The 10,634-nt window shown below is 57.9% G+C and overlaps 1 protein-coding gene across 1 annotated transcript; it reads right to left on the bottom strand.

Moving 5' to 3' along the window:
- Positions 1-716: 716 nt before the first annotated feature.
- On the bottom strand, positions 717-10,619 carry LOC144219179 (dynein axonemal heavy chain 1-like). Its single transcript, XM_077749115.1, has 20 exons — positions 10,420-10,619; positions 9,772-9,897; positions 9,007-9,126; positions 8,745-8,894; positions 8,466-8,626; positions 7,449-7,674; positions 7,118-7,313; positions 6,636-6,787; positions 5,774-5,970; positions 5,391-5,535; positions 4,941-5,099; positions 4,724-4,855; positions 4,170-4,340; positions 3,908-4,087; positions 3,655-3,831; positions 2,895-3,065; positions 2,609-2,739; positions 1,908-2,259; positions 1,394-1,628; positions 717-883 (listed from the first exon to the last, which is right to left on the bottom strand). Exons 1-20 carry the CDS (start codon positions 10,567-10,569, stop codon positions 762-764), a joined length of 3,453 nt encoding a protein of 1,150 aa, XP_077605241.1. The 5' UTR covers positions 10,570-10,619; the 3' UTR covers positions 717-761.
- Between the last annotated feature and the right edge of the window lie 15 nt (positions 10,620-10,634).

Below are 10,634 nucleotides of genomic sequence, written 5' to 3'. Positions count from 1 at the left end.
GTCTCGAGCTGGGCCCCAAACATAGCCCCATGAGCTCTGCCAGATGGCTTTGAAGGTGATCTAAGTAGGCCCCTTATCTGTACATAGTGACTGGGGTAGGGGATGGCTGGCCAGTGCAGCAGCTGCCTCTCTGTGCTGAGCACAGCCTGACTTCTCTGGCCCCTGTAAATATTGGATCAGTAAGTGAATAAAACTCTCCTAAGAAATGAACTCTCCTGTGGTTGCTGGCCTAGGACTTACAGGCTAGACTGCGGTGGGAGTTAAGGACCTAACCAAACCTGGGCCCAAGGCCCCGAGACCAGAGAGGTGAGAAGTATGCATTCTCCGGGCCTAGATTCTCGGAACCCTAGACCCAGGATTTAGGACCTGAGCTGAGGAGGGGCTTTGTGGGGGCTGCGGAACCTGAAGAGTCGTGTGCAAGGTCCACTTTGAGAGGAGAGAGCCATGGTCTTCATCCAGTTCTGATGGCCTTGTAACCTGAACACAGGCCGGGGCTCTAGGTTGAGGAGGCAAGTCCCTGGAGGGGGCCCTTGGAGGGCTCTGCTCTACCCTTGTTGCATTCGGACAGGTCCCGCAGTCAAAGCTGCTACCTCTGCCACTTTCCCACTGCTAAGCACTTTCACTCTTGAGGCTGCCTTAGCCCCTGACCCTCACCGTTTGCCTGGCAGCCATCCTGCAGAGGGGCCCTGATCTAAGCAGCTGAGGCTCAGGCGAACTGCTTAGAAAACAAGTTTAATGGCTCCGTCTCTTCTGTCTTGAGTCTAGTAGTCCAGGGCACAGATGAGGGCTACCCCACGCTTTATCCAGTGTCGCTGGGGCTGGTCAGAGGGGATCTCCACCGCAATGATGTAGTTGGTGGAATGGCCCGTGGTTGATAGTGTTCCTACAGCAGGCAAGAAGTGGGGAGGGTTAAGTTGTCTGCCATAAGAGTAGGAACAGGGTAAAGGCAAGGGACTCAGTAGACTGAGCTGGGGACAAGCAGGGGTCCTGACCCAAGAAAATCTGCCTGGTGAATGGGTCTGGCCAAGGCTTACCCCTGTCCGGGGTTATTGCACTGATAAGTGAGGACAGCGATGGGAGAGTTGATACCACTGCTCTTTCCCTCTTGGACCCAGCCCTGACTCCAGCTCTCCCCCAGGCCCTAGTTACCCCCCCGAGACTTCAATGGCAGGCTGGGGCTCCCAGGACCCGCTGGGTCCGCTGAGGGAGGCAAGAGGATGCTGAGCTCAGGGGCCACTTCCCACAGACCAAGCCCAAGCCCTAGGCATCCCCCTGCCTGCTGATGGTCCAGCTCAGTCCCAAACCGGTCACTGCCAGGAGTGCTGACTGACCTCTGCGGCCCAATCGTGGGCCCCCACCTGTGGTATAGGCTCCCTGTCCCCCATGCTTGTACCTGCCCGGGTCAGCGTCTTGTAGATGGGGCACAGGTAGAAGTCCTGGTCCTGGATCTTGCGGTTGGGTGTAGGCAGGAGCCAGATGACAGCCATTTCTGTGTATAGCTCCTTGGGCCGAGATTCAGCCAGCTGGAAGGCCTCAGGGTCCCAGCGGGCCCCTTCCAGAAACAGTCCATGGATGTAGCACCCCTCTTCGGGCCTTTTCTTGAGTTCTGACACCGACTGGTGCATTACCTGTGGTGGGCATATAGGCATGCCCCCACCTGCATAAGCACTTGGAATCTGGGTTAGGATTTGGGTCAGAAGACAAACTCCCTCCTGAGAGCCCTGCCTGCCCACCCGTCACCCACCACATTAGCTGGTGTCCTGCCCCTAGGAATTTCCATGGGGCTCATGGACTTGTCTGGCTTGGCTCTCCCTGCCCCCCAAACCCTACTTGGGGCTACTGACTGGCAGCCAGCTGTGGCTTCCTGCCTGGGCCATACCCTGGCCTGACCCTGGCTGTGAGCAAACCTTGAAATCAAACGAGATGGTATCGATGGAGATAACAGACTTGCGGGCAAAGTTCTGCAGTGTTCCTGTCAGAAAGGCCTGGGGGAAGAAGAAGCCACTGATCCAGAAGACGGCTGGGATGCCGCCCTGGATCCAAGTCTGCAGGAAGTCCAGACGCTGCATCAGATCCATGACCCATGAGGACAGAGGCTTGAGCGAGGGGTAGGCCTTAGCTTTCCAGAGCTCAGGCACAGTGTTGTTGTACAGGCTGGTAGCCATCAGCTCCAGCTGTGAGGACATCACAACCAGCCCCTTGAGTGCCTTGAGCAGGTCTCGCAGCGTCTGGGTGATCACCTGCAGCAGCCGGTTGTACCTGTAGGTCCAGTGGCAAAGAAGCAGACAGTGGTCTGGGGCCATGTGGCAGTATCTGAAATTCCCCAGTTGTAAACCATAGACTGAAAAACAATGGCAGAACATGGGGGCTAAGAGCACAGAGCTGGGTCGGGCAGCCTGGGTACTGATCTTAGCTCTGGTTCTTACGAAATGTGTAACCTTACATCACTTAACCCTTTTGGGCCTTGGTTTACTCATCTGTAAAGTGGGAATGATACAATGTGGACTTCTAGCACTTGGCATGGCACCTGGCCCATAGTAGCTGAGCTGTCATTTCTTTACGCCCCAGTGGCATCATAACCCAGGACTGGGAGTGGCAGGGGGATTACCGAATGACCTCCTGTACTAGCACCGTGTTCATTGACTCCTCATACAGCACTGGGTACTTGGCCGTTACCAACTGCAAGTTAATGGGCTCAGGAGACTGGAGCAGAATATTGTTGGCTACATCCTCCACTATCTGTGGGGGCAAAGAGACACAGGGAATCAGGGCTTGGCCCTTAATTCTTGCAGGATTCCATATGTACAGTCCCTTCCCACAGGGGAGCAGGTAGGATAGTGGGTGGGAGACTGGCCCTGCCCAACCCCTAGCTCCTTTCCCCTGCTGCCACCTACCTCCTCCCGGCCCTGGCCACCTATGGAGGACGATTTGGGTTGCAGCTGGATGATAGCACCTAGCAGGGCATAGGTCTCGTTCTGGGCGAAGGTAATGTTGGCATTGTCATGCAGGCCAAAAATCTCAGGCATGTCATTGAGAGGGAGGCCCTTGATGTAGGAGAGGTAGCCCTGGAGGGTGGGAGAGCCACCGCTGCAGCCAATGGAGGGCACTCTGGCAGAGCATAGCTCCCACCTGTTTCCCCTAGTTGTAATCCTCATGCATCTCCCTCTCCTTGGGGCCGCATGGCTTCTGAAACACAGTGTGGGTGACCTTTGCTTCCTGCCCAGCCCTCTTCTTGCCGCCGTCCTGCTCCCTGCTCCCTCATTTGGCTGCTCAAATCAGTCATGCCTCCCTCCTTACAATGATGACCCGCACTCTGAACACCCAGCCCAGCCCTGGCCAGCTCCTCATACCTCTTAGCCGAAGGACCATTTTCTCTGGGAGCCCTCCCTGACTGCATTACCTGGGTCAGGCTATGACCTTGGAGGAGCTGCCCCTGCCTCCACTGAGTAATTACACTCAGGCAGTGGCTGAGAGGCCAGAGTTCACTTCTCTCCACTCAGCCTGAGCTCCAGGGGGCAGGGACTGGGCCCACCCCCCTTACTGTGCTGTCTTTGTGGGGTGGAGTAATCCATGAAAAGGAGCTGCTGCTCCTGGTGTTCATGGCACCCCAGAAGCCAGCCTGGCAGGCTGCCTGGCCCTTGGGGGTATGCTCACATTGAGGTCGTAGGTAGGCTGGATCTGGTGGTAGATGCCCGAGGCGCTGTAGCTGTGCTCATGGAAGAGCACAGAGGGGCTGTAGTAGTCTTCCAGGATGTTCATGATGCAGCGACGGTCCCAGTCGTCGGTGACGCGGCCCCCATAGTTGATCTCCCCGGCCGTGTACTTGAGGACCTACAGGGTGGGTGGGTGAGGGCCCCCACAAGCGCCCAGCACCACCCTCCCTGGCCCCGGCCTGGCCCCGGCCTACCTTGTATGGGATGTCATCATACTCATCCAGGAACATCTTGAGTTGGCTGATACAGATGCGCAGGTCCCCGTCTGTGAACTCATAGGGGATGTTGAAGCCCAGGGGTCCAAATTTGCGGCGCTCCAGCGCGTTCCCATGGAACAGGCACAAAGACAGCAGCAGGGACTTGAACTCCATCACCTGCGAGAGGCGGTGGGGGCAGAGTGAGGGGCAGGGCCTGGTCTGAGGCACATGGGGTGGGCATGCACCCAATGCCCTTCACCTTGCGGCAGGAGTTGAGGAAGTCATCGCTGAGGCTGCTGTAGGACTTGAGCAGGTTGGCCTTGACACCACGTGGTGGCTCAATGGTCATCTTGGAGCCATTCTGCAGGATGGACACTGGGAATTTGTTGCTGGGCAGGCTGGTGAGCCACAGGCGGAAGTCCCGGTGCACCTGGTGGCCATGCTCCACGTGAGCATGGAGACCACCCCACACCAGGTTCCCTCCCACTGGGAGCCTTGGGCCACCTGCAGTCTGACCAGGTGGCTCAGACCACTGATTAAGAATATGGGTTTTGGCAAGTCCCAGGATCAACAGTTCTGGGTGAACTTGGGCAAGTCATTTCACCAGTGGTAATAGTAATTAGGGGAGCCACTTAGAAGATGAATCTAGCTGAGGCCTGTTTCATATGTCCCTTCTTGAGTGCTCACTGTATGCCCAGCTGGGCTGAGTGCTCTGTGGGACGATCTCATTAAGCCTTGAAACTCCTAGATGGACATGTTAGTAGTGCTCTCAGCAAAGGAGGCTTTGGACCTGTGGCAGGCAGGGCAGTGCACCTTATCAGGACTGATGTGCTCGATGAGGCGCTCCAGGGCTGGCATCCAGCTTGGTGCCAGGTGGCAGTTTTGGAAGAAGACCCACTTGCCCCTCTCGATCGAGCTGCGCATCATGGCTTCTGCCCGAGGGCCCTGTTGGGGCAGAAGTGCTGAGCAGTGCTCTCATCACCAACTGGCCCAACCCCCAGGGCCCCATCCCTGTACCCCCTGTCCTTACCTGGCCCTGGCCCAGAGAAATGGCAGAGAGCTTCTTGGAGAACTTCATCTCTTCGGCAAACTTGTAGAGGTCAGCAGCGGGGTCAGTGCCAGGCGACAGCACAAAGATGAGGGGTGTGGTGGAGCTGGAGTCTTTGAACACCACCGACAGGTTAGCTGTCTGCAAGTTAGGGAGAGATGCTGAGTCACCTGGAGTGAAGGAAGGGCAGGGACCGGGGCAAGGCAGGAGGTCCTGGGGCTTCTAGAGAGCTCTCAGAGAGGCTTCCTGGTGGGGCCTGGAGCCTCCCAGAGCCCACGACTAGGCTCTCCCAGGAGAGAGGGCTCGACTCCAGAGGGCACGACTAGGAGTTCCACCCTGATCATGGCTGCAAAATGGTCTGTGAAGGTGCAGCCAGGGACCCTGGGACCCATATGTGGGGATAAGTCCAGGGCACTGGCTGATGGCACTTGCCTGGGGCTCAATGAAGCGTGGCTCCAGGTTGGTGGCCACGAAATCCTGCATGGCATTGGTAACCTTGTCCCCACGCAGGCAGCGGAGAACCAGCAGCTTCTGGAACTGGTCCAGGTACTCATTCCAGATGCCAGGCAAGGGCTCCCTGCAACAGAGCCACAGTCCCTGACCTGTGGGAGGGCACTGGTCCCAGGGACTCTGCCAGCTGGATGGTCAGGGAGAGTGGAGTGCCTGGAGGGTGCATGGCTGGGAGCACAGAAGAGATGTGGCCACAGCTGCAAGGAAGCCCTCGGTGGCTCCTCCGGGAAAGCTCCTTGCAGGCCTGTTCCTGGGGTCTCGCGCCTCCGTGTGCCTCCCCTGCCATGCCCTGGGGTGCAGCTCACCGGTGGGGCTCGGGACTGTCAAAGATGGCCTGGAATTCTGAGAGGTGCTTTGTGAAGTCATGGGCGAAGTCTGAGAAGGCTGGCAGGTTTGAGAGGGCCAGGATATCTCGCCAGGCCCGGTCTGACAACCAGTCAGGTGCCGGATTCTCAGTCATGACGTGGATGGAACCTCCGGACAGGAGGTAGCGCCATTCACTCTGGCAGGGGACAGGGGGAGACTAGTGCCCAGGCCCTGTGACTGGCCTCCAGCACCCCAGCCAGCCATGCCTCCCCTATTACCCCTCAGCCAGAGAAATGGAGTTCTCCCTGGGGGTGGCAGTCGGACAGGTCTGGGCTAGTGTCCTCACTCTATGTTTTCCTGACTGTGTGTCCTTAGGCAAAGGATGGGCCCTCTCTGAGCTTCAGTTTCCTAACTTTGGGAAGTAGGAAGAATTAGAATTCTAGCTGCTCCACAAAAGGTTTGTGCAGTTGAGAGTGTACCCATTAGCCTGGCACCTGGCACACAGTGAGGTCTCGAGCTGGAGGGGCTGTAGCACTCAGTCTCAGCTGTGATTTCCGACACACCGTGGGGCTCATGAGAACGTGAGCGGGGAAGTTTGTGACAATCCCTGCTCACCAGCACACCCACGGCTCTGAGAAGGCTGTGCTCACAGAATAGCCTGGGCCACAATGAACCTTAGGACTCCAGGCTGTTGGAAGCAAGAGCTGTTTACTGAGGCCTCTGCCCCCTTGCTCTTGCTGTGCCCTTAGGCCTGGCCTTCCCTTTTCTTTCGCCCTTTCCTCCAGGCCCTGCCACAGGCTCCCTTCTCAGGCCATCTGTCCTGAGTCACCGGCCCACCCAGTTACCTCTCTACTCATGTACCTGATCGATCTTGGCCTCATTCATCATGATGCGGGCACATAGCAGGAAAGCAAACATCAGCTTGTGCTTCTCAAAGAGGCTGCGGCAGACGTTGCTGTAGAGGTTGTAGGTCAGGTGGCGGTTGATATTGGCAATGCGCTTCTTCAGGTTGTCTGCAGGGCAGGGAGGTGAGGGCAAGTGCATGGGGAGAGGTGAGGGAAGCAAGAGCCTGGGGGATCAGCCTAGCCCAGCCAGTCTGCCCTGCAGCCAGAGGGCTGGTATGGGCATCCCCTTGGAGCCCACGGAATTCCCAGTAGAGGGGCTCTGAGGAGGGTTGGGAGGGGTGTGCGTGTTCTTATGTCTGATATGAGAGTGTGTGCAAATGAACATGGACATGAGTTTATATGGACGTGCCCATGTAGAGATGTGTCCACATTTGTCACATCTGTGCCAGGGTGGGAGCCTGGCATTTGTGGCACCGTGTGCATGCATGCCAGCGCTACCTGCCCTCTCCGAGTTGGCGATGCCCGAGAGGAAGATGTTGAGAAACCATTCCAGGGAGTACTGGTACATGGGGTCCACGTTGGCCAGGTCAGACACACAGAAGAAAAGGATCTGGGTGCGGACGGCCACCGGTATGTACTCCATGCGCGTGAGGTCGATGTCCTTCTCTGTCTGCTCTGCGATCCTGACTTTGGCCTGGAGGTGCAGCCAGGGAGTGGTGGTCAGGCCCAGCTAGACTGGCAAAGAGCAGCAGGCAGAGGTGGGTGGGGACGGGGATCGGGTCTAGGGCGAGAGGCAGGAAGTTGGCAGGCGGCGGCAGGCAGTTCTGACCTGGATCTCAGCAGCCTTCATTTTGGAAGCTTCCAGCACCTTAATGAGCTCCATGTCATCTACAGGGTTGCCTTCAGAGGAGCTGAGCCTGTACAGGATCTGGTCTTCAATGTCCTTCAGCTCCTGGCGCATCTTGGCATTGCTGACAATCAGCTGGTTCTTAGCTTCCTCCAGGTCTGGCCTCTCCTCAGCCACTACCTGGCCCAGTAGCTGGTCCTCTAGGCCACTGCCAAGGTCAGGGGACACCATGTTGGCAACACCAGGTTGGCCCCAGAGTGTCAGCCTCGAGCCTGCTCACCTATCTACCTGTGGCCCCAGGGCTCCAAGAGCCCAGTATCCCTGCCAGTGTTAGCCAGGAAGGCCTAGCCTCTGCCTCAGGTTGCAGGGCCAATGCAGAGCCTGCCTGCAGAGTGACCTGTTCTCAGTGAGACCCTGGGTCGCAAACCGGGATCCCAGCAGGGGTCTTTGAAAAACTTCCTCAGCAGGAGGGGCATGGGTGAGTGGTAGGGATCAGCCTTAAGGGCGTTTTCACCACCACATCTGTGGAGAGGTTCATAGTGGCCACTGACATGCAGGCCCAAGCATGGAGCGGGCCTGTGGGCTCTGTGTGAGTGGCCAGCAAAAACCATAGTGCCTGGGCTCATGGCAGCAAGGCAGGAAACAGGGCTTGGGTGCAGGCAGGCAGAGTATGCCTGGCTCAGGACTCCAGCACAGCTCTGGGGTGAGTGCGCAGGGGCTGGCAAGGGCTGAGCTGCAGAGAAAGGGTATCTGGACAAGATGGGGCTAGTGCTGATGAGGGGCTGAGGGGTCCTGACCAAGGATCAGGGACTCTTGATCTTGGGGGTGGGAATTCTTACCTGGGAGTGGTGCCAAGTGAGGGGAGCCGGTGGAGGTACTAGGAAGGCCTTGGAAAAAGCCACAGGAGCCTCTGGGAGAGACTCACCGAGTCTCAGCCTGAGGGTGGGAGTGGGACAGCCAGGCAGCGCTGATGCTCTGGGTTCAGGGTTGGGGACTTACCTGGGCGACAGAGTGAAGTTGATGAGAGTGAGTTTAGTGGAGATCTCCGGCGTGTAGTGTGGGTTGGGCAGCTTGGTGGTAATATACATCCTGAAGTCCTCGTGGTAGGGGATCACCGTGTCCCCCAGCTTCAGCACTGTATTCCCCTGCTGCTTGTATGTCTACAGTGGGTGGGATGGGCAAGCACCGTGGCCAGTGCTCCACCAGTGAGGCAGGGAATGGGTTGCCCCCTCCGCTGTCCAGGCTGCCCCCACTCCCCTGCCGCCGCTGCAGGCCCACCTGCTTGAGCAGCACAGGCTCCAGGGCCGGGTCCAGCTCCTCGCCCACGTTCTCCAGAAGGCAGGGCTTGCCGAAGCGGATGGCATTCTCCATGCTGCGCAGGAAGTCTCGGTCACTCAGCTTAAATACATCCAGCCCATTGTCCTTCTCCTGTGAGCACAGGGGGCTGGTTGGGGCTGTGGGCAGGCTTAACCCCTGCTCCTGCACCTGCACCTGCTAAGCCCGGCTGTGTGGGGTGGCGGCACCACGCAGGTGGACTCACCATGTTCTTGATCCACTTGTTGGCTTGGCTCTGAGGATCAATGAAGTGAGTCCAGCGCTGGGAGTACTGGTTGATGACCCCGTTCTCCACTGACAGTGTGTCATTGGGGAGGCCAGCGATCTGTGGGGCACCAGGGACCAGACCGAGTCAGGGCTCTCACATAAGCAGGGTCAGCTGGGGCATCAGCTACTCCCAGCTTTGTGCTTGGCTATCTCTTCCTTCTTATTACATCCCCTTCAAGGTGCACAAATGTGCACAGGCGTCAGCCCACAGAACCCCATACTCTCTCCTCCTTCTAGGCTAGCTCCCAACACCCTCCTTTCTCTAGTCCTCTCTGCCCTCTGCCTACTGAGTCCTCACTCAGTCAGACCATCTCCCCAGAGCCCACAGGCCATTGGTGTCCTAGCCTATGCTCATCTTTGGCCTCTGCTCATAGCCTCTTGGTTTTCTCCCTGGGCCAACTTTACTTGTCCTTCTGGGTCTAGCTCAAATCTCACTTCTTCAGGGGAAACTTTCTTAACCTCACTCTGGGTGCAGCTCCCCTACCCCAGCCCACTCTTAAAAGCACCGCTTGAATTCTCCGCCCACAGTTAGCTAGATCTGTGCCACACCATGTTCAGCTTTCTCGTCTCCTTTCTCCTCTCCCTTTTGCTGGGCCCAGGCGGATTCAGGGGAGGTGCCTCTGAGCACTCCCAGGAAAGAGGGTGGGAGGGAAGCAGGAGGCTCCTGGCCCAGCCCAGTCACGCCAGCCCCCTGGGTGGGCACCTGCCATGAGCGGATCTTCACAGGATTTCCCAGTGTCCCGATTAGCGTGGGCTCAGAAGTGTGTGGGACCTTGTGTCTTGTGAGCTGCTTGACCCAGTGGTCGTAGAGCACTGTGCGATACTGGCCCTGGGGAGATGCCAGACTCAGGACCATCCCACCATGACACATGTGATGCCCTCCCACCTCCCTCTGTCCCCTCAGCGCTCAGCTCAGGGTACACAGAGGTAGAACTCAGATGTGAAGCCAGACACCCACACTCAGGTCCCATTCTGGGTGACTTCCTTGGCCTCCATAAAACTCAGCCCCTCTTTGGTGAAACAGGGGCAGTGACAAGAAGGCCCACCTACCAGGGAGGCCGGGAAGGTTGAAAGAAAGCACCCAGCAAGCATAGAAGTGCAAGCTCCTATTTTCCACTAGGAAATCAGCCCTGCTGGGGGCAGAGGGGTGGGGCGGTTCTGGCTGTTTTATGCACCGCCCTGTGCCTGAAACGGCACCTGGTTCAGATGGGGCACCTGAAGAGTGCTTGTTGAATGAGTGAGTAAGTGAAGAAGGAGCAGCCCTCCAGATTCCCCTTGTGGAGTGAGGCCTCAAGGTGGGTCCTCTTTGGGGAGGTGAGGCTGCCCCAGGCAGGGTCAGAAGGCTCCTTACTGTGAAGGGGCCCAGGTAGGCCACGAAGCCAGCAGCCAGCAGTACGTCACCAGAGATGTTATCAAGTGTATGCTCCAGGTTCTCCACTGTTTCCTGCCACCGTACCTTCTCGTCGGACAGCCCATTGATGAGCTGCAGGGGCAGCCCCATGGGACGGGTGGTGGTTGGCCAGGCCCAAGGGCTGGGGAGGGCGCACAGGGCCTACCCCTGCCCCC

Source organism: Crocuta crocuta, unplaced genomic scaffold (genome assembly GCF_008692635.1).
Source record: "Crocuta crocuta isolate KB4526 unplaced genomic scaffold, BGI_CrCroc_1.0 C29741810, whole genome shotgun sequence".
NCBI lineage: Eukaryota > Metazoa > Chordata > Mammalia > Carnivora > Hyaenidae > Crocuta > Crocuta crocuta.
Note: the sequence above shows the minus strand (reverse complement) of the source record. Positions and strands in the feature narration are given on the sequence as shown.

Excerpts from the sequence above, each read along its gene's own strand:
- LOC144219179 (XM_077749115.1), bottom strand. The coding sequence starts at position 10,569 with ATGGGGCTGCCCCTGCAGCTCATCAATGGGCTGTCCGACGAGAAGGTA. Across the intron at positions 4,856-4,940 it reads TTTCTCTGGGCCAGGGCCAG|GGCCCTCGGGCAGAAGCCAT; the intron begins GTAAGGACAGGG and ends CTGCCCCAACAG. Across the intron at positions 4,088-4,169 it reads TCCTCAACTCCTGCCGCAAG|GTGATGGAGTTCAAGTCCCT; the intron begins GTGAAGGGCATT and ends CGCCTCTCGCAG.